The sequence below is a fragment of the Oncorhynchus clarkii genome, chromosome 17 (genome assembly GCF_045791955.1).
Source record: "Oncorhynchus clarkii lewisi isolate Uvic-CL-2024 chromosome 17, UVic_Ocla_1.0, whole genome shotgun sequence".
Taxonomy (NCBI): Eukaryota; Metazoa; Chordata; class Actinopteri; order Salmoniformes; family Salmonidae; genus Oncorhynchus; species Oncorhynchus clarkii.
Genome location: NC_092163.1, coordinates 83,491,572 through 83,515,132, shown reverse-complemented (window position 1 = coordinate 83,515,132; position 23,561 = coordinate 83,491,572). Strand labels below are relative to the sequence as shown.

General features: G+C 47.9%; 1 protein-coding gene across 2 annotated transcripts in view; it reads right to left on the bottom strand.

The window, feature by feature from the left end:
• Positions 1-22,396, bottom strand: part of LOC139371468 (extracellular matrix protein 2-like) — a 38,722-nt gene extending 16,326 nt beyond the window's left edge. The window contains exons 1-4 of one of the 2 annotated variants that reach the window (XM_071111906.1): positions 22,159-22,396; positions 16,727-17,135; positions 8,431-8,619; positions 6,587-7,300 (exon numbers count right to left, since the gene is read on the bottom strand). In XM_071111906.1, coding sequence (XP_070968007.1) covers positions 6,587-7,300; positions 8,431-8,619; positions 16,727-17,108 — 1,285 coding nt within the window. In that variant the 5' untranslated portion in view covers positions 17,109-17,135; positions 22,159-22,396. Of the gene's footprint in view, positions 1-6,586; positions 7,301-8,430; positions 8,620-16,726; positions 17,136-22,144 lie in introns of both variants that reach the window. The other variant, XM_071111907.1, reaches the window with a different exon arrangement.
• Between the last annotated feature and the right edge of the window lie 1,165 nt (positions 22,397-23,561).

Sequence of the window (23,561 nt, the reverse complement as noted above, 5' to 3'; positions counted from 1 at the left end):
TGGAGATCTACAGTCCTGTGGGTTTTCAGTCCAACCCTCTAACTGGAGATCTACAGTCCTGTGGGTTTTCAGTCCAACCCTCTCCCTGGAGATATACAGTCCTGTGGGTTTTTAGTCCAACCCTAACCCTGGAGATCTACAGTCCTGTGGGTTTTCAGTCCAACCCTCTCCCTGGAGATATACAGTCCTGTGGGTTTTCAGTCCAACCCTCTCCCTGGAGATCTACAGTCCTGTGGGTTTTCAGTCCAACCCTCTAACTGGAGATCTACAGTCCTGTGGGTTTTCAGTCCAACCCTCTAACTGGAGATCTACAGTCCTGTGGGTTTTCAGTCCAACCCTCTAACTGGAGATCTACAGTCCTGTGGGTTTTCAGTCCAACCCTCTCCCTGGAGATCTACAGTCCTGTGGGTTTTCAGTCCAACCCTCTAACTGGAGATCTACAGTCCTGTGGGTTTTCAGTCCAAGCTTCTAACTTGAGATATATACAGTCCTGTGGGTTTTCAGTCCAACCCTCTAACTGGAGATCTACAGTCCTGTGGGTTTTTAGTCCAACCCTAACCCTGGAGATCTACAGTCCTGTGGGTTTTCAGTCCAACCCTCTCCCTGGAGATATACAGTCCTGTGGGTTTTCAGTCCAACCCTCTAACTGGAGATCTACAGTTCTGTGGGTTTTCAGTCCAAGCTTCTAACTTGAGATCTATACAGTCCTGTGGGTTTTCAGTCCAACCCTCTCCCTGGAGATATACAGTCCTGTGGGTTTTCAGTCCAACCCTCTCCCTGGAGATCTACAGTCCTGTGGGTTTTCAGTCCAACCCTCTAACTGGAGATCTACAGTCCTGTGGGTTTTCAGTCCAACCCTCTAACTGGAGATCTACAGTCCTGTGGGTTTTCAGTCCAACCCTCTAACTGGAGATCTACAGTCCTGTGGGTTTTCAGTCCAACCCTCTCCCTGGAGATCTACAGTCCTGTGGGTTTTCAGTCCAACCCTCTCCCTGGAGATCTACAGTCCTGTGGGTTTTCAGTCCAACCCTCTAACTGGAGATCTACAGTCCTGTGGGTTTTCAGTCCAAGCTTCTAACTTGAGATCTATACAGTCCTGTGGGTTTTCAGTCCAACCCTCTAACTGGAGATCTACAGTCCTGTGGGTTTTTAGTCCAACCCTAACCCTGGAGATCTACAGTCCTGTGGGTTTTCAGTCCAACCCTCTCCCTGGAGATATACAGTCCTGTGGGTTTTCAGTCCAACCCTCTAACTGGAGATCTACAGTTCTGTGGGTTTTCAGTCCAAGCTTCTAACTTGAGATCTATACAGTCCTGTGGGTTTTCAGTCCAACCCTCTAACTGGAGATCTACAGTCTTGTGGGTTTTCAGTCCAACCCTCTAACTGTAGATCTACAGTCATGTGGGTTTTCAGTCCAACCCTCTCCCTGGAGATCTACAGTCCTGTGGGTTTTCAGTCCAACCCTCTCCCTGGAGATATACAGTCCTGTGGGTTTTCAGTCCAACCCTCTCCCTGGAGATATACAGTCCTGTGGGTTTTTAGTCCAACCCTAACCCTGGAGATCTACAGTCCTGTGGGTTTTCAGTCCAACCCTCTCCCTGGAGATATACAGTCCTGTGGGTTTTCAGTCCAACCCTCTCCCTGGAGATCTACAGTCCTGTGGGTTTTCAGTCCAACCCTCTAACTGGAGATCTACAGTCCTGTGGGTTTTCAGTCCAACCCTCTAACTGGAGATCTACAGTCCTGTGGGTTTTCAGTCCAAACCTCTAACTGGAGATCTACAGTCCTGTGGGTTTTCAGTCCAACCCTCTCCCTGGAGATCTACAGTCCTGTGGGTTTTCAGTCCAACCCTCTAACTGGAGATCTACAGTCCTGTGGGTTTTCAGTCCAAGCTTCTAAATTGAGATATATACAGTCCTGTGGGTTTTCAGTCCAACCCTCTAACTGGAGATCTACAGTCCTGTGGGTTTTTAGTCCAACCCTAACCCTGGAGATCTACAGTCCTGTGGGTTTTCAGTCCAACCCTCTCCCTGGAGATATACAGTCCTGTGGGTTTTCAGTCCAACCCTCTAACTGGAGATCTACAGTTCTGTGGGTTTTCAGTCCAAGCTTCTAACTTGAGATCTATACAGTCCTGTGGGTTTTCAGTCCAACCCTCTAACTGGAGATCTACAGTCCTGTGGGTTTTCAGTTCAATCCCAATTTAACACTGATTATACTAACTAGCTGCTCAACAAGACCTTAAATAGCAACTGCCCCTCAAAAAAACACAACTAAATCCTTTTGAAAATGGTCAGAAACATTTATTTTAGTGTCAAAATTGACTACAAAGTGACAATAGGAGTCAGTCTGGTCAAAAACTGAGTTTGGATTCTCAGTGTGTTTCAATGAGTAAATGAAGGTTGGGTTTAGATTGCAATGACACTATATATACAAAAGTATGTGGACACCCCTTAAAATGAGTGGATTCAGCTATTTCAGCCACACCCGTTGCTGACAGGTGTATAAAATTGAGCACGCAGCTTTGCAATCTCCATATGCAAGATGACGCCAACAGAGATGGCCGCCTCGCTTCGAGTCCTTAGGAAACTATGTATTTAGTTTTTAATGGATTATTTCTTACATTGTTACCCCAGAAAATATTAAGTCTTATTACATACAGCAGGGAAGAACTATTGGATATAAGAGCAACGTCAACTTACCAACATTACGACCAGGAATACAAGTTTCCCGAATCAGATCCTCTGTTTAGACCACCACCCAGGACAATGGATCAGATCCCTGTAGCCAACCCAAAACAACAGAGCCGCAGAAGGGGCAGACAGAGTGGCCTCCTGGTCAGGCTCCGTAGACGTGCACATCGCCCACCGCTTCCGAATATACTACTCGCCAATGTCCAGCCTCTTGACATCAAGGTACCCTAACCAGAAACTGTGGATGGTCATTCGCACAAAACTGAAAGCGCAAACCACAGCATTTAACCATGGCAAGAGGTCTGGCTGAATATAAACAGTGTAGTTATTCCCTCCGTAAGGTAATCAAACGGGCGAAATGCCGGTACACGGACAAAGTGGAGTCGCAATTCAACAGCTCAGACACGAGACGTATGTGGCAGGGTCTACAGGAAATCATGGACTACAAAAAGAAAACCAGCCACGTCAGGGACACCGACGTCTTGCTTCCAAACAAACTAAACACCTTCTTTTCCCGCTGTGAAGATTTTACAGTGCCCCTGTCGCGGCCCGTTAACAATGACCACGCCCACCCCTCTCCTTCTCCGTGGCCGACGTGAGTAAAACACTTAAACGTGTTAACCCTCGCAAGGCTGCTACCCCAGACGGCATCCCTAGCCATGTCCTCAGGTCATGCGTAGACCAGCTGGCTGGTGTGTTTACGGACATATTCAATCACTCCATATCCCAGTCTGCTGTCCCAACATGCTTCAAGATGGCCATCATTGTTCTTGCACCCAAGAAGTCAAAGATAACTGAACTAAATGACTACCGCCCCATAGCACTCACTTCTGTCATCATGAAGTGCTCTGAGAGACTAGTCAAGGATCATATCACCTCCACCTTACCTGCCACCCTAGACCAACTTCAGTTTGCATACCGCCCAAACAAGTCCACAGACGACGAATTCACCATCACACTGCACACTGCCCTATCCCATCTGGACAAGAGGAATACCTATGTAAGAATGCTGTTCATTGACTACAGCTCAGCATTCAACACCATAGTACCCTCCAAGCTCATCATCAAGCTGGAGGCCCTGGGTCTCAACCCGGCCCTGTGCAATTGGGTCCTGGACTTTCTGACGGCCCCCCCCATGTGGTGAAGGTAGGAAACACCATCTCCACTTCGCTGACCCTCAACACTGGGGCCCCACAAGGGTGCGTTCTGAGCCCTCTCCTGTACTCCTTGTTCACCCATGACTGCGTGGCCATGCATTCCTCCAACTCAATCATCAAGTTTGCAGACGACACTACAGTAGTGGGCTTGATCACCAACAACGACGAGACAGCCTACAGGGAGGAGGTGAGGGCACTCGGAGTGTGCGGTCAGGAAAACAACCTCTCACTCAACGTCAACAAAACAAAGGCGATGATCGTAGACTTCAGGAAACAGCAGAGGGCGCACCACCGTATCCACATCGAAGGGACAGCGGTGGAGAAGTTGGAAAGTTAAGTTCCTCGGATCACAGACATACCGAAATGGTCCACACAGACAGTGTGGTGAGGAAGGCACAACAGCGCCTCTTCAACCTCAGGAGGCTGAAGAAATGTGTCTTGTCACCCAAAATCATGACAAACCTTTACAGAAGCATAATTGAGAGCATCCTGTCAGGCTGTTTCACAGCCTGATATGGCAACTGCTCTGCCCTCAACCGTAAGGCTCTCCAGAGGGTGGTGTAGTCTGCACAAAGCATCACCGGGGGCAAACATTCTGCCCTCCATGACACCTACACCACCCGATGTCACAGGAAGACCAAAAAGATCATCAAGGACAACAACCACCCGATGTCACAGGAAGGCCAAAAAGATCATCAAGGACAAAAACCACCACCAGAAGGCCACTTTAATAAATGGATCACTAGTCACTAGGCAGTTGCAAAGAAAAAGCCATATCTCAGACTGGCCAATTAAAATAAAAGATTAAGATGGGCAAAAGAACAGACACTGGACATAGGTACTCTGCCTAGAAGGCCAACATCCCGGAGTCGCCTCTTTACTGTTGAGACGTTGAGACTGGTGTTTTGTGGATACTATTGCATGATGCTGCCAGTTGAGGATTTGTGAGGCGTCTGTTTCTCAAACTAGACACTCTAATATACTTGTCCTCTTCCACAGTTGTGCACCGGGGCCACTCACTTCCGAGTTCCAAACTACCTCTAAACAACGTCAGCACATGAACTGTTAGTTGGAAACATCATGAAATGGGTTTCCATGGCTGAGCAGCCACACACAAGCCTAAGATCACCATGGGCCATGCCAAGCGTCGGCTGGAGTGGTGTAAAGCCACCATTTGACTCTGGAGCAGTGGAAATGCGTTCTCTAGAGTGATAATTCAGGCTTCACCATCTGACAGTCCGATGGACAAATCTGGGTTTGGCAGGTGCCAAGAGAATGCTTTCTGCCCCAATGGAGGCAGCACTAAAGTTTGGTGGAGGAGGAATAATGGTCTGGGGCTCTTTTTGCATGGTTCGGGCTAGGCCCCTTAGTTCCAGTGAAGGCAAATATTAACGCTCCAGCATACAACGACATTCTAGACGAGTCTGTGCTTCCAACTGTGTGGCAAAAGTGTGGGGAATGCCCTTTCCTGTTTCAGCATTACAATGCCCCCGTGCACAAAGCGAGGTCCATACAGAAATGGTTTGTTACGATCAGTGTGGAAGAAATTAACTGTCCTGATCTCGAACTCATCGAACACCTTTGGGATGAATTGGAACGCCGACTGCGAGCCAGGCCTAATCACCCAACATCAGTGCCCGACCTCACATAATGCTCTTGTGGCTAAATGGAAGCAAGTCCTCTCAGCAATGTTCCAACATCCTAGTGGAAAGCCTTCCCAGAAGAGTGGAGGCTGTTATAGCAGCAATGTTCCTACATCTAGTGGAAAGCCTTCCCAGAAGAGTGGAGGCTGTTGTAGTAGCAATGTTCCAACATCTAGTGGAAAGCCTTCCCAGAAGAGTGGAAGAGTGTTATAGCAGCAAAGAGGGGACCAACTCCATATTAATGCCCATGATTTTTGTAATGAGATGTTCAACAAGAAGGTGTCCACATACCTTTTGGTCATGTAGTGTATGTTTAGCAGAGGTCTTCTGTGTATACAACGGAAGGGTAAAAACTAGCGATGCCCCAGGGGCTGATACCTGGAGGGGCAGAGGGGCTGATACCTGGAGGGGCAGAGGAGCTGATACCTGGAGGGACAGAGGGGCTGATACCTGGAGGGGCAGAGGGGCTGATACCTGGAGGGGCTGAGACTTACCTCACACACTGAGGTTCTACGAGTGGTCTGAGGTAAATAACAAGCGACTTTCAAGTGCAACTTTATACAATATTTTGGGAAACCACTCAGTTTTAAAACTACAACATTTTCTCTCAGCCCCTCAGGTGAAATGTGTAGAGCTGCAGGAAGTTAACTGTTATTTCCCACCCTCCAAAAATGGGACCTTGCGAAACTACGGTATGCCACTGCTTGTGTTTAGAATAACTGTTGTACTCTGCATGACTACGTGTCCAGCAAGTCAAAACATTTTCCAGAGGCTAAACTCTCATAGCGTGCCTTTATTGTCTAATTATGCAAAGCCTCCAAAACTGCAGCATGGAAAAATGTCTATCCTCAGGTTTATATTCCCCCCTCAGTTTTTACCCCTGTTCACTTTAGTCCCTGTGGCCATATTAGGTATTACCAAACACACTACTCCCTTCTCAATAAAGGGATTGTTTTAGTTGTTGTGTTTAGAGTGGTTGTGAATGTAATTCCTATCTGGCTACAGAGACTAAATAGAAGTTGATGACCTGTAATCTCTGTATTGGTCTATGCCTGTAACAATGTTCAGGGAAGGGTAACATACACAGACTTACCCTCCAGACTTAGGGACTTGAGCTCAGGGATGTTGAGAGGAGGGAAGTTGGTCAGTTTAGCGTTCTCACACGTCACAGTGACATCAGAGATATCACAACCTAGCGGGAGGGTGATCCCAGGTCTATGTACCACCACCTCTTTTCCATCCTCCTCTTCTCTGTCAGTGGGCTTGGCTAGGGGAGGAGGAAGGAGGTCCTCTTCGGTCGGCTCATCTGGAAACATTTGGAAAACATCTCCTCTCAGCAGCCACTCCATCTCCTCCTCTTCGTCCTCCTCTTCTTCTTCTTCCTCTTCCAGCTCTGCTAGTTCCCTCAGTTTCTCCTTTAGCTCCTCCTCATGTCTTCTCCTCTCCTCCTCCAGCTTCCTCTCCCGCTCCTTCATGGCCGCCTCCTCCTTTAGTCTCCTTGCCTCTTCCTGCCTTCTCTCTTCCTTCTCCATTTGCAGCCTCTCCTCCTCCTGCCTCCTCTTCTCCTCCTGCCGCCGCCTCTTCTCCTCCTGCCGCCGCCGCTGTCTATCCGCCTCCTCCTTCTGTTTCTTCCTCCTCTTTTCCTTCTCGAGGAGGCGCTGCTCCTCCTCTCTATTCAGGAGCTCAATCTCGGCCTTGGTGCGGGTCACCACGGGGTCAAGGATTGGGTCAAGGTCAGGGGTCACAGAGTCTGGGTCATTGGCTACTGGGGAATCGCCAGAGAAGTCAAGGACATCACCACGGGAAGCTGGCCCAGCCAATCAGAACCACAGAGTGATAGAGAAGAGGACGGAGAAGGGAGGGAGGGGAAAGAGGGAAGCAGAAATGGCCCAGTGAGAATTAATGTCTCCATCATATGTATAATATGTATAAACTGAGCAGTTTAATAAGAGTCTGGAAGCAGCAGTTGTGATGTGTGTAGCATGAAAGTGTGTGTGTGCGTGTGTGTGTGTGTGTGTGTGTGTGTGTGTGTGTGTGTGTGTGTGTGTGTGTGTGTGTGTGTGTGAATGTGTGTGTGTGTGTAGCATGAATGTGTGTGTGTGTGTGTAGCATGAATGTGTGTGTGTGTGTGTGTGTGTAGCATGAATGTGTGTGTGTGTGTGTGTGTGTAGCATGAATGTGTGTGTGTGTGTGTGTGTAGCATGAATGTGTGTGTGTGTGTGTAGCATGAATGTGTGTGTGTGTGTGTGTGTGTGTGTGTGTGTGTGTGTGTGTGTGTGTGTGTGTGTGTGTGTGTGTGTGTGTGTGTGTGTGTGTGTGTGTGTGTGTGTGTGTGTGCGTGTAGCATGAATGTATATGTGTATCTGTCTATGCATGTGTACTAAGGTGCAGAGAGTCAGTGCAGATGTCGAGTTCAAGCGTTCAGCAGTCTGATGGCTGCTGAAAACAGTCTGAATAATACTGTGAAAATTATGTTAACGCCCTTTTAGTGTAAAAGCTGCCTGAAACTTCAGCCTGTTTTGGTGGGATGGAGTTTTGGCCTACCTGGTTAAATCACTAGGTGGTAAATTAGTTCATTAAACGCATAAGAAAGAGAGTTCCAAACCTCTGCCAATAACAGCTAGTTTTGTTAATAATAATTAGTTCCTAACTGACTTGCCTAGTTAAACAAAATATATGTTTTCAGTTTTCCCCTCCCCCACTCAGAAAATCATATCAAAATTCTTGTTTGAGAAATTGTTCTTTGCGAAGAAGCAATTTTGATTTATTTTTGACTTTGTTTTAAATTAAAAAAGTCAAAACAATCACAGTAAGGTACTTAATTGTTACCTAGAAATGATTGGATATTGAGATTTTTTTAAATTACTCTAATAACTCTAAGTTAAGCTAGATAATGATACCCTTTAACACAACCACATCATTCAGACAAACACCTACCTGTGTCCATACAGACAGGACAGCACTCGCCAGAGGGGGTGTAGGGGAAGTGACATCGATGAGGAGGACATGTGACCTCGTCACACAGCACCTCCCCTCCGCTACACAGACAGGTAACACACGGCTTGGGGGACCAGACGGCCTGCTCAAACATGGTGATGCCCTGGTACACACACTGGCCCTTTTTACCTGCGGGAGAGATGGGGAAGGGCAGGTTTGTTAGGAGATGCTAGGTGACACATGGCTTGGGGGACCGGTGGCCTGATCAAACCATAGAAATGTATAGAGATCTCTACTTGGAAATAACATTTTTTTTGCATGAACATTGCCATCAAAGATATTAATAACTAACCCAAGATAATTCATATGTGTCGTTTCCAATGGGAGCAAATGAAGCATAGAGGGCAAAACAATCAAGTCGGTTAAGGAATGCCTTCTCTGTGAAGTACGCGTGTGCAACAATGCCATTTTTGAAACTTTGGCAAAGGGTCAATTCTACAAAACTTTGTGCACTTTGTGTGTAACAGATCCTAGTTTTGGGAACAGAAAACTGTGAGAAAAATTGTCAGAATGTCGGCTCAATTCCATCTCGCTTCATACTCTCCCACGGCCGGCCACTGGGCTTCCTCTCCTCACCATATTTGGTGGGGAATGGAAGATCCAACCAGATGTTTCAGATTTATACATCCATTGAAACATCTGGCTCCTTGTTCTGTCTGTGTTGCTATTGAGGGCCACCATTTTAAAGTAGTTAGCTGGGTGGGGATTCCAATTGGTTGGGAGGCATCAGCCAATGATCAGAGCATTGTCTTCTGTAAGTAAGCATTTCACTGTAAGGTCTACCTAGTGGTCTAGTGGTCACAATAAATACATGACACAAGACCTGGTTCAATAAATCCTCAATGGAGCTGCCCATGCTGTCACACATGCCATAATGGCACAGATAAGTTGAGACCTCTTTCCTTCTCTACGACTCCAACGTGCTGAGGCCTTGGCATACATATGCCCTTCTTAGCTGGGGGAGGGAAAGACACAGAAGGGGGAAAAGTGAGAGACAAAGAGAGGAGAGAGAAACATGTCGATGCTCTGGTACACACGTTGTCCCTTAGTTCTGGAGGCAGAGACGGGCAGAGACGCTGATACCTGGAGGGAGAGACGGGGCAGAGGGGCTGATACCTGGAGGGAGAGATGGGGCAGAGGGGCTGATACCTGGAGGGAGAGATGGGGCAGAGGGGCTGATACCTGGAGGGAGAGACGGGGCAGAGGGGCTGATACCTGGAGGGAGAGATGGGGCAGAGGGGCTGATACCTGGAGGGAGAGATGGGGCAGAGGGGCTGATACCTGGAGGGAGAGACGGGGCAGAGGGGCTGATACCTGGAGGGAGAGATGGGGCAGAGGGGCTGATACCTGGAGGGAGAGACGGGGCAGAGGGGCTGATACCTGGAGGGAGAGATGGGGCAGAGGGGCTGATACCTGGAGGGAGAGACGGGGCAGAGGGGTGGATACCTGGAGGGAGAGATGGGGCAGAGGGGCTGATACCTGGAGGGGCAGAGGGGCTGATACCTGGAGGGGGAGACGGGGCAGAGGGGTGGATACCTGGAGGGAGAGATGGGGCAGAGGGGCTGATACCTGGAGGGGGAGACGGGGCAAAGGGGCTGATACCTGGAGGGGGAGACGGGGCAGAGGGGCTGATACCTGGAGGGGGAGACGGGGCAGAGGGGCTGATACCTGGAGGGAGAGACGGGGCAGAGACGCTGATACCTGGAGGGAGAGACGGGGCAGAGGGGCTGATACCTGGAGGGGGAGACGGGGCAGAGGGGCTGATACCTGGAGGGGGAGACGGGGCAGAGGGGCTGATACCTGGAGGGGGAGACGGGGCAGAGGGGCTGATACCTGGAGGGAGAGACAGGGCAGAGGGGTTGATACCTGGAGGGAGAGACGGGGCAGAGGGGTTGATACCTGGAGGGGGAGACGGGGCAGAGGGGCTGATACCTGGAGGTTAATGTTAAAGATATTTCACAGCAGTTTAGATGGTATAATGATTCTCTACACCGAGTTCATGCTTTGTCAACTTAAATTAGGTGAACTCTTCAAATTTTAGCAAACAGGAAACGGCAGAGCAATTTCTGCATTTTCCAACCTTGAACAATTAAATGTCAACTTCAATGTCTTATGGACGTCCCAAGGATCCCAGATAGTACGGACCGTAGTTGCAGCATGGTCAGTAATCAGGAATAACTGATGGACTTATTTTGTGTACTATATTCTCATTATTCTAGGAATTTGATTATGTTCTTATTTTAAACTTTAAAACTGAGACTTCACTACCATCTCAGGACTCCCGGCATAACCTTGTCCCCGGGCTAAATGAGCACAGCACCAGCTTGTGATATTCCTCCATGTGACCAGTTTGGAGAGGAAGTGTTTGCTGTGTGAGGTTCCTCCAGGTGACCAGTTTGGAGAGGAAGTGTTTGCTGTGTGAGGTTCCTCCAGGTGACCAGCTTGGGGAGGAAGTGTTGGCTGTGTGAGGTTCCTCCAGGTGACCAGCTTGGAGAGGAAGTGTTGGCTGTGAGGTTCCTCCAGGTGACCAGCTTGGGGAGGAAGTGTTTGCTGTGTGAGCTTCCTCCAGGTGACCAGCTTGGGGAGGAAGTGTTGGCTGTGTGAGGTTCCTCCAGGTGACCAGCTTGGAGAGGAAGTGTTTGCTGTGTCAGGTTCCTCCAGGTGACCAGCTTGGGGAGGAAGTGTTTACTGTGTGAGGTTCCTCCAGGTGACCAGCTTGGAGAGGAAGTGTTTGCTGTGTGAGGTTCCTCCAGGTGACCAGCTTGGGGAGGAAGTGTTGGCTGTGTGAGGTTCCTCCAGGTGACCAGCTTGGAGAGGAAGTGTTTGCTGTGTGAGGTTCCTCCAGGTGACCAGCTTGGGGAGGAAGTGTTGGCTGTGTGAGGTTCTTCCAGGTGACCAGCTTGGGGAGGAAGTGTTTTCTGTGTCAGGTTCCTCCAAGTATGACCGTGTCATGTTATCAGAGAGTGATGGTGGTAGAAGTGGAGCTCCAACAGCAGCTAACTATTATCGTCTAGGAAGTCCAGACTTATTTACAATGGCGGCTATCCCGGCCAAACCAGGACGACGCTGGGCCAATTGTGTGTCACCCTATAAGACTCCCAATCACGGCCGCATATGATAGAGCCTGGAATCAAACCAGGGATTGTAGTGACGCCTCTTGCACTGAGTTGGCAGTCGAGTGGACCGCCGCGTTGGCAGTCGAGTGGACCGCCACGTTGGCAGTCGAGTGGACCGCCGTTGGCAGTCGAGTGGACCGTGGCAGTCGAGTGGACCGCCACGTTGGTAGTTGAATGGTAGTCCTCTGTCGGAGTCCTTGACACCTCCGTTAATCTGTCGGTGCCCTTGACACCTCCATAGCAGAACCAAATTAGCTGGAGGGGTTTTTCCCAATAGAACACAGGAGGGGTTTTCCCCAATAGAACACAGGGGGTTTTCCCCAATAGAACACAGGGGTTTTCCCCAATAGAACACAGGGGTTTTCCCCAATAGAACACAGGGGTTTTCCCCAATAGAACACATGGGGGTTCCCCAATAGAACACAGGAGGGTTCCCCAATAGAACACAGGGGGGTTCCCCAATAGAACACAGGGGTTTTCCCCAATAGAACACAGGGGTTTTCCCCAATAGAACACAGGAGGGTTCCCCAATAGAACACAGGGGGGTTCCCCAATAGAACACAGAGGGTTTTCCCCAATAGAACACAGGGGGGTTCCCCAATAGAACACAGGGGGTTTTCCCCAATAGAACACAGGGGTTTTCCCCAATAGAACACAGGGGTTTTCCCCAATAGAACACAGGGGTTTTCCCCAATAGAACACAGGGGGGTTCCCCAATAGAACACAGGAGGGTTCCCCAATAGAACACAGGGGGGTTCCCCAATAGAACACAGGGGGTTTTCCCCAATAGAACACAGGGGGGTTCCCCAATAGAACACAGGGGTTTTCCCCAATAGAACACAGGGGGGTTCCCCAATAGAACACAGGAGGGTTCCCCAATAGAACACAGGGGGGTTCCCCAATAGAACACAGGGGGTTTTCCCCAATAGAACACAGGGGGGTTCCCCAATAGAACACAGGGGGTTTTCCCCAATAGAACACAGGGGGTTTTCCCCAATAGAACACAGGGGTTTTCCTCAATAGAACACAGGGGTTCCCCAATAGAACACAGGGGGTTTTCCCCAATAGAACACAGGGGTTTTCCCCAATAGAACACAGGGGGTTCCCCAATAGAACACAGGGGGTTTTCCCCAATAGAACACAGGGGTTTTCCTCAATAGAACACAGGGGGTTCCCCAATAGAACACAGGGGGTTTTCCCCAATAGAACACAGGGGTTTTCCCCAATAGAACACAGGGGGTTCCCCCAATAGAACACAGGGGGTTTTCCCCAATAGAACACAGGGGTTTTCCCCAATAGAACACAGGGGGGTTCCCCAATAGAACACAGGAGGGGTTCCCAATAGAACACAGGGGGTTTTCCCCAATAGAACATAATAATGTTTACATGGACACATCTGAAAACAGGCTACCTGATGGCACTCTGAGAAACGCAGATAATGGCCAATCAAAATAAACATTTTACCCAGCAAGCATGTTATTTTTGGCAAGTATATTTATTCTGAGTTCAGACATACTACGTAAAGGTACAGTATGTGAAAACTACTTCTACTAAACTACATTCAGTTGTTCCGAACTCACTTCACTTGCGCTAAAGAGGGAGGCTAGCTTGGCTGATGCTAGCACAGATCAAGTACACAGCTGGAATGCCGATTAAGGTCTTCACATGTCCATTTGAAAAATTACTCAGAAAACCATGTGTTTTAATTGGCGTATGCTTACTTCAAATTTTGACCTGACGCCGATTAAGATATTGTCACGTTCTGTCCTTTATTCCTTTGTTTTGTCTTTATTTAGTATGGTCAGGGTGTGAGTTGGGGTGGGCAGTCTATGTTAGTTTTTCTATATTGTCTATTTCTGTGTTTGGCCTGATATGGTTCTCAATCAGAGGCAGCTGTCTATCGTTGTCCCTGTTAGAGAACCATATTTAGGTAGCCTGTTTTCCATTGTGTTTTGTGGGTGGTTATTTTCAGTCTTTGTGTGTCTGCACCAGACAGAACTGTTTCGGTTGTCACTTTGTTGTTTTATATTTTTGAAGTGTTCAGTTTCTTATTTAAAAGATGAACACTAACCACGCTGCGCTTTGGTCCTCTCCACCGCAGGCACCATGTTATGCGGTGGAGCGCACGGTGTCCCCAGTGCTTGTGTATAGCCCGGTGCAGTACATTCCAGCTCCTCGTATCAGCCGGGCTAGAGTGGGCATCGAGCCTGTAGAAAAGGCCCATGGAGTTGGTGGAATACTCCTTTAATTCATTGCCATTTACTCAGCTGGGCCAGGGGCGCTTTAATTAGGTCGGGTGGAAATGTCCGACAGATCTCAACTCCATAAAAGGAGGAAATTGCCATCGCCTGATCTCGCTGCTTTCTCTTCCTTAACTCCATCTGATCCAGAAGTTCTGTGCGTCCATGAATCCACACTACTAAATATACCACTTCATGGTTAAAGGAATTCCTGCCTCAGTCTCATCCATTCCTCTGTCACCTGACACGTGACCACCTGTTCACCTTCACTGTCAGTCATCCTACCTGTCCAGCTACTCACACAGATTCCACTAATCTTTCAGAGCCAGGTGCCTTTATTTAACCAGGTAGGCTAGTTGAGAACACCTTTATTTAACCAGGTAGGCTAGTTGAGAACACCTTTATTTAACCAGGTAGGCTAGTTGAGAACACCTTTATTTAACCAGGTAGGCTAGTTGAGAACAAGTTCTCATTTGCAACTGCGACCTGGCCAAGATAAAGCATAGCAGTGTGAACAGACAACACAGAGTTACACATGGAGTAAACAATTAACAAGTCAATAACACAGTAGAAAAAAAGAGTCTATATACATTGTGTGCAAAAGGCATGAGGAGGTAGGCAAATAGTTAAAATTTTGCAGATTAACACTGGAGTGATAAATGATCAGATGGTCATGTGCAGGTAGAGATACTGGTGTGCAAAAGAGCAGAAAAGTAAATAAATAACAACAGTATGGGGATGAGGTAGGTAAAATTGGGTGGGCTATTTACCGATGGACTATGTACAGCTGCAGCGATCGGTTAGCTGCTCAGATAGCAGATGTTTGAAGTTGGTGAGGGAGATAAAAGTCTCCAACTTCAGCGATTTTTGCAATTTGTTCCAGTCACAGGCAGCAGAGAACTGGAACGAATGGCGGCCAAATGAGGTGTTGGCTTTAGGGATGATCAGTGAGATACACCTGCTGGAGCACGTGCTACAGGTGGGTGTTGCCATCGTGACCAGTGAACTGAGATAAGGCGGAGCTTTACCTAGCATGGACTTGTAGATGACCTGGAGCCAGTGGGTCTGGCGACGAATATGTAGCGAGGGCCAGCCGACTAGAGCATACAGGTCGCAGTGGTGGGTGGTATAAGGTGCTTTAGTAACAAAACGGATGGCACAGTGATAAACTGCATCCTTGGGCCGGCGTACATGGCACCAGCCTTACGCCAGCACAACCCAGTGCGGGCTATTCCACCTCACCGCACTGGCCTGGCTACGGGGAGCATTCAACCTGGTAAGGTTGGGCAGGCTCGGTGCTCAAGAGCTCCAGTGCGCCTGCATGGTCTGGTCTATCCGGTGCCACCCCCCCGCACCAGGCTGTCTCTCCGTCTTCTCACTACAGGTGCTCCCGCCTGTCCAGCGCCGCCAGAGCCTTCCTCCTGCTCAGTGCCGTCAGAGTCTCCCGTCTGTCCTGAGCCGCCAGAGCCTCCCGTCTGTCCAGAGCCGCCAGAGCCTCCCGTCTGTCCAGAGCCGCCAGAGCCTCCCGTCTGTCCTGACCCGCGAGAGCCTCCCGTCTGTCCTGAGCCGCCAGAGCCTCCCGTCTGTCCTGAGCCGCCAGAGCCTCCCGTCTGTCCTGAGCCGCCAGAGCCGCCAGTCTGTCCTGAGCCGCCAGAGCCGCCAGTCTGTCCTGAGCCGCCAGAGCCGCCAGTCTGTCCTGAGCCGCCAGAGCCGCCAGTCTGTCCTGAGCCGCCAGCCAGCCAGGAGCTGCCAGAGCCATCAGCCGGCCAGGAGCTGCCAGAGCCGTCAGCCAGCCAGGAGCTGCCAGAGCCGTCAGTCAGCCAGGAGCTGCCAGAGCCGTCAGCCAGCCAGGAGCTGCCAGAGCCGTCAGCCAGCCAGGAGCTGCCAGAGCCGTCAGCCAGCCAGGAGCTGCCAGAATCGCCCTTCACTCCGGCGAACGCCATTAATCTGTCGGTGCCCTTGACACCTTCGTCAATCTGTCGGTGCCCTTGACACCACCATTGCTGTCAATTTTAAGTCAAACATGACAATGAGTTACAAGGAGTTGGTATGATAGCACAGGCAGACTGGCACCCTGTAAACCACTGACTGAGGTCTACTAGTGTTAAATACAAGATCATGCTTTCAGTACATTACCTACTAGTCTAATACAGGACATTGGTCCCTGTTGAAATAATCCGCTGCCTTTTTCAGTTCTACAACTGTACTAACACACCAAACCTAATCAAACTGGTTAAATGTTTGACTGTGTAGGAAATAAAAGGACTGTGAGTATAACTCTTGGTGCGTAATATCAACAACCATCTAGTACGAGAGAGAGAAAATCAGGTAGAGAACAACCATCTAGTGCGAGAGAGAGAGAAAATAAGGGAGAGAACAACCATCTAGTACGAGAGAGAGAGAAAATCAGGAAGCGAGGCAGATGGAAGGCAAATAGAGCGATTGAGAGAATTAAAAAGAGAGAGAGAGGGCCAGAGGGAGAGAGAGAGAGGGCCAGAGGGAGAGAGAGAGAGAGACAGAGAGAGAGAGAGAGAGAGAGAGAGGGCCAGAGGGAGAGAGAGAGAGAGGGCCAGAGGGAGAGAGAGAGAGAGAGAGAGAGAGAGGGCCAGAGGGAGAGAGAGAGACAGGGCCAGAGGGAGAGAGAGAGAGGGCCAGAGGGAGAGAGAGAAAATCAGGGGGAGAGGCAGATGGAATGCAAATAGAGCGATTGAGAGAATTAAAGAGGGGGAGAGAGGGCCAGAGGGAGAGAGAGAGAGGGCCAGAGGAAGAGAGAGAGGGCCAGAGGGAGAGAGAGAGAGGGCCAGAGGGAGAGAGAGAGGGCCAGAGGGAGAGAGAGGGCCAGGGAGAGGAAGACAAAGAGAGGTGTGGTGGTGAACCAACCCGGGATGACATTGTAGTTAGTCTGTCTCTCGTCAACACTCTTGTATGACTCAATGAAAATAGACGCTCCATCGTCTCCTCCGGAGTTGGCTGGAAGGCTCCCCAGCCTCGTCAGACCCAGAGGGGTTTGAGATCGCTGGTTGTCCCTGTTCCCCCTGGCTCTCCCCTGCCCAGGCCCTCCTGCCTTCCTCCTCTTCCCCCATTCTAGCTCTCCTCGCTGGGGCTGGTTGAACTCCGGGCCCCCTGGTTCCCATGGCCCTCTCCTCCTCCTCCTCCCCTGGCCAGTCAGCACTCTCTGGTCCTGGGCCCCAGCTTCAGCTCCAGACACCTCCAAATACAGGTAGACCAGGAGCAATAGAGAGAAGAGAACCCAGCGCTCCATAGAGGCTCAGGAGAAAGTCAGGCTAGTCTGTAGAGTAGAGAGAGAGAGTAGAGTATTACTTTATTAAGCCCGACTTGGGAAATTGTTTTATCCCAGCATGCATTGTCAATGAATTACAATGACAAGACATGATTTAAAAAAAATATTTTAAAAATCTTATGAAGACACAAAGGCACCATGGTATCCCTAAAGAATAGTCTGATTCCAGTGTTTCTATCCTACTCTGGGGAAAACAGGCAACAGCATCTTCCAATAGGAAGACCTCATAAAACAGTTAATCAATTACAGCTTCATGGCTGTGGGTAACACATCGGATCGAGGGGTTTAGATGCCGGTAAAGCTGATATAGAGAGCTGTGGGAGACTGCGTAACAAATGGCGTAACAAATGGCACCCTATTCCCTATATAGTCCTATTCCCCCCATAGGGCTCTGGTCAAAAGTAGTGCACTACATAGGGAATAATTTTCCATTTTTCCAAATTGTACAGTTTCCACATGCTATACCGCCATAATAACAAGCCTCTGGTCTCTAGTCCCAGTCAGACAGACAGTAGAATACGTGGACAACTACAAATACCTAGGTGTCTGGTTATACTGTAAACTCTCCTTCCAGACTCACATCAAGCATCTCCAATCCAAAATTAAATCTAGAAATCGTCTTCCTATTTCGCAACAAAGCATCCTTCACTCATGCTGCCAAACATACCCGTGTAAAACTGACTATCCTACCAATCCTCGACTTCGGCGATGTCATTTACAAAATAGTCTCCAGATTTATCTTGGCCAGGTCGCAGCTGTAAATGAAAACTTGTTCTGAACTGGCCTACTCAACAAACTGGATGCAGTCTGTCACAGTGCCATCCGTTTCATCACCAAAGCCCAATATACTACCCACCCATGCAACCTGCATGCTCTCGTGGGCTGGCCCTCGCTTCATATTCATTGCCAAATCCACTGGCTCCAGGTTATCTATAAGTATTTTCTAGGTAAAGCCCTGCCTTGGCTCACTGGTCACCATAGCAGCACCCACCCGTAGCACACGCTCCATCAGGTATATTTCACTGGTCACCATAGCAACACCCACCCGTAGCACACGCTCCATCAGGTATATTTCACTGGTCACCATAGCAGCACCCACCCGTAGCACACGCTCCATCAGGTATATTTCACTGGTCACCATAGCAACACCCACCCGTAGCACGCGCTAAATCAGGTATATTTCACTGGTCACCATAGCAGCACCCACCCGTAGCACACGCTCCATCAGGTATATTTCACTGGTCACCATAGCAGTACCCACCCGTAGCACGCGCTAAATCAGGTATATTTCACTGGTCACCATAGCAACACCCACCCGTAGCACACGCTCCATCAGGTATATCTCACTGGTCACCATAGCAGTACCCACCCGTAGCACGCGCTAAATCAGGTATATTTCACTGGTTACCATAGCAGTACCCACCCGTAGCACGCGCTAAATCAGGTATATTTCACTGGTCACCATAGCAGTACCCACCCGTAGCACGCGCTAAATCAGGTATATTTCACTGGTCATCCCCAAAGCCAACACCTCTTTGGCCGCCTTTACTTCCAGTTCTCTGCTGCAAATGACTGGAACGAATTGCAAAAATCACTGAAGCTGGAGACTTAGATCTCCCACACTAACTTTAAGCGTTAGCTGTCAGAGCAGCTTACCGATTGCTGCAGCTGTACACAGCCCATCTGTAAATAACCCATCCAACTACCTCATCCCCATATTATTATTTTTTTCTCCTTTGTATCCCAGTATCTCTACTTGCACATTCATCTTCTGCACATCTATCACTCCTGTGTTAATGCTAAATTGTAATTATTTCGCCACTATGGCCAATTTAATGCCGTACCTCCCTAATCTTACTACATTTACACACTGTGTATATACTTTTCTATTGTGTTATTGACTGTACGTTTGTTTACTCCATGTGTAACTCTGTGTTGTTTGTGTCTCACTGTGTTGCTTTATCTTGGCCAGGTCGCAGTTGTAAATGAGAACTTGTTCTCAACTAGCCTACCTGGTTAAATAAAGGGTTAGAGTTATATATATATATAAATACCTGGTTAAATAAAGGGTTAGAGTTATATATATATATAAATACCTGGTTAAATAAAGGGTTATATATATAAATACCTGGTTAAATAAAGGGTTATATATATAAATACCTGGTTAAATAAAGTTGAAATAAAATAAATAAAATGAGGGAAAGCGTGTCATCAAAGCACGACGTATGTTTGTTGTTGTTGAATGCTGAAACCTGAACTAAAGACCTTTAAAATGCTGACAGTGTTTTCCTATACTTTAATTTTATTTTGAATCCTGCAGCTCTGTTTAAATTGACTGAACTGACTTTCAATGTAGCAACTACTTGCTTGCACAGGACTATGTGAGCAAAGTGGCTAATCTTAGCAAGCAAGTAGCAATCCTACACAAGCTACTGGGAACCCACGCCCGTATACCTTTTCTTTTACCCCAGTAGCCGGATGCCGCTCTGGTCTGGTGGAAGTTTGGCCGCCGTGTCGGCTCTCTACAGCCAACTGGCTGGCAGGGTTCCATCCCCAAAGGGGGCTCCCCCCTTTCAACGGAGCTGTTCTCCACCCAACCAAACCAGTCATGGAGGTACGTCACTCGCTTTGGAAGTCGAAGAAAGCATCCTCTGGCAACGGGGGGCCCTACATCCATCCCGTCACCTAGACAACAGCTGTTGATACAGATCTACATCCATCCCGTCACCTAGACAACAGCTGTTGATACAGATCTACATCCATCCCGTCACCTAGACAACAGCTGTTAATACAGATCTACATCCATCCCGTCACCTAGACAACAGCTGTTGATACAGATCTACATCCATCCCGTCACCTAGACAACAGCTGTTAATACAGATCTACATCCATCCCGTCACCTAGACAACAGCTGTTGATACAGATCTACATCCATCCTGTCACCTAGACAACAGCTGTTGATACAGATCTACATCCATCCCGTCACCTAGACAACAGCTGTTAATACAGATCTACATCCATCCCGTCACCTAGACAACAGCTGTTGATACAGATCTACATCCATCCTGTCACCTAGACAACAGCTGTTGATACAGATCTACATCCATCCCGTCACCTAGACAACAGCTGTTAATACAGATCTACATCCATCCTGTCACCTAGACAACAGCTGTTAATACAGATCTACATCCATCCTGTCACCTAGACAACAGCTGTTGATACAGATCTACATCCATCCTGTCACCTAGACAACAGCTGTTAATACAGATCTACATCCATCCCGTCACCTAGACAACAGCTGTTAATACAGATCTACATCCATCCCGTCACCTAGACAACAGCTGTTGATACAGATCTACATCCATCCTGTCACCTAGACAACAGCTGTTAATACAGATCTACATCCATCCCGTCACCTAGACAACAGCTGTTGATACAGATCTACATCCATCCCGTCACCTAGACAACAGCTGTTGATACAGATCTACATCCATCCTGTCACCTAGACAACAGCTGTTAATACAGATCTACATCCATCCCGTCACCTAGACAACAGCTGTTAATACAGATCTACATCCATCCCGTCACCTAGACAACAGCTGTTGATACAGATCTACATCCATCCCGTCACCTAGACAACAGCTGTTAATACAGATCTACATCCATCCCGTCACCTAGACAACAGCTGTTAATACAGATCTACATCCATCCCGTCACCTAGACAACAGCTGTTGATACAGATCTACATCCATCCTGTCACCTAGACAACAGCTGTTAATACAGATCTACATCCATCCCGTCACCTAGACAACAGCTGTTAATACAGATCTACATCCATCCTGTCACCTAGACAACAGCTGTTAGTTAATACAGGATCTACAATTATTCTGCATCTGAAAATAATTTCTAGAGAAAACAAAGACCTGTATTCCTTGAACAAGCAGAATGGTTTCACTGTTTGGCGTACTTGTTTGATTTCGTCAGCTCCTGCCTCAATGAAGCAGTGGTCTCTGCCAAAAAGCAGTGTGTTGAGCTTTAGCGCTGAGGCAGAGGAGAATCAGTCCTGTTGAGGATTGGGTTTTATTTACTCCAAACTAGTTTATATTGTAAACAGATCCTGGGATATCTCAACTGTTTCCCCAACCTTCCCAGGAGACCATCCTTCAACAGAATGCCAGTACTGTTAACTCAGTGTTTAGTCATAAATCGTCCCTGGAATTTAACCATTAAAACCCCTTCTTTGTCCAAAATGCCACCATATTCCCTATATAGTGTACTACTTTTGAAGGGAATAAAGTGCCCTTTGGGACACAAACCCTCCCTCCATCCACTCAGAGGGGAGAAGAGAGGAGGGGAAAGAGAGGGAGAAGAGAGGAGGGGAAAGAGAGGAAAACATTGTGATTAACGTGACCCTCTGGATGACTAGGCTCACATGGAGGAAGGAACTCAAAACAAACAGGGGAGGGAGGGAGGGAGGGAGGGAGGGAGGGAGGGAGGGAGGAATACAGAGCTGACTGAAATAAAAACGAACCTAGAGGAGAGGATGAGACACTGAATGAGGCCATTTTTAGACTGTAACAATGAAACCCACGATAGTTTGCCTCTGGAACAGTCTTTTTCAAGGCTGTAACAACTATTTGAACTTAATAAACAAGTAAATCGTTTTTTTTGTTGTTTAAGTCTTACGAGATAGTTGGATATGATGTAATGCTGAAAGGATTTGTTGCCAACATCAGAAGGAAAAAGACTTGAATTTCTTCGATTAACCAGGAAAGAAACAGGAAGTGACTTTTAAAAGCTGTTTAACTAACATTGCAGTAAACTAAAAGTTGATGCTCATCGCTTACATGAAAACAGAATACATGCTCCAGACAGGACAAGGATCAATACAAGCCTCACAATGCAGAACACACCCCTCACTGCAGCCTTATCAACACTACAACACAGTAAACTTAATGACCAGCGAAGGCCAGAAAGCTAAATAAAAGTGAGACAACCCAGTATACTTTACCGGAGGTTCGCAGGCAGGCTGTCTGTACGGTGAAGCGAGGGCCAAGTAATTTCTTCCCTCTCCCAAGACAGATGTAGGACGGTGTGCTCTACTCTGCCAAGCAGATACAAGTTTTAAAACAGACGGAGAGACAGAGAGTGAGAGGAGCCTGCTCTGCTCTGCTACGCTCATAGAAGTCTGGGGACGCCAAGGCTAGCCTAGCCGCAGTCAAAGTCTGAAAGCTAAACACAGGGAGAGGTTACAAGACAGTGTACTGGGTTTAGAGAGAGAGAGTTTACTTACTAAACTAGACCGTGTAATGGGTTAGAGAGAGAGGTTACAAGACAGTGTAATGGGTTTAGAGAGAGAGAGGTTACTTACTAAACTAGACAGTGTAATGGGTTAGAGAGAGAGAGGTTACTTACCAAACTAGACAGTGTAATGGGTTAGAGAGAGAGAGGTTACTTACAAGACAGTGTAATGGGTTAGAAAGAGAGGTTACAAGACAGTGTAATGGGTTAGAGAGAGAGAGGTTACTTACAAGACAGTGTAATGGGTTAGAGAGAGAGAGGTTACTTACAAGACAGTGTAATGGGTTAGAGAGAGAGAGGTTACTTACAAGACAGTGTAATGGGTTCGAGAGAGAGGTTACAAGACAGTGTAATGGGTTAGAGAGAGAGGTTACAAGACAGTGTAATGGGTTAGAGAGAGAGAGGTTACAGGACAGTGTAATGGGTTAGAGAGAGAGGTTACTTACAAGACAGTGTAATGGGTTAGAGAGAGAGGTTACTTACAAGACAGTGTAATGGGTTAGAGAGAGAGGTTACTTACAAGACAGTGTAATGGGTTAGAGAGAGAGAGGTTACAAGACAGTGTAATGGGTTAGAGAGAGAGGTTACTTACAAGACAGTGTAATGGGTTAGAGAGAGAGGTTACTTACAAGACAGTGTAATGGGTTAGAGAGAGAGGTTACTTACTAGACAGTGTAATGGGTTAGAGAGAGAGGTTACTTACAAGACAGTGTAATGGGTTAGAGAGAGAGGTTTCTTACAAGACTAGACAGTGTAATGGATAAGAGAGAGAGGTTACAAGACAGTGTAATGGGTTAGAGAGAGAGGTTACAAGACAGTGTAACGGGTTAGAGAGAGAGAGGTTACAAGACAGTGTAATGGGTTAGAGAGAGAGAGGTTACAAGACAGTGTAATGGGTTAGAGAGAGAGGTTACAAGGCAGTGTAATGGGTTAGAGAGAGAGGTTACTTACAAGACTAGACAGTGTAATGGGTTAGAGAGAGAGGTTACTTACTAGACTAGACAGTGTAATGGGTTCGAGAGAGAGGTTACAAGACAGTGTAATGGGTTCGAGAGAGAGGTTACAAGACAGTGTAATGGGTTAGAGAGAGAGGTTACAAGACAGTGTAATGGG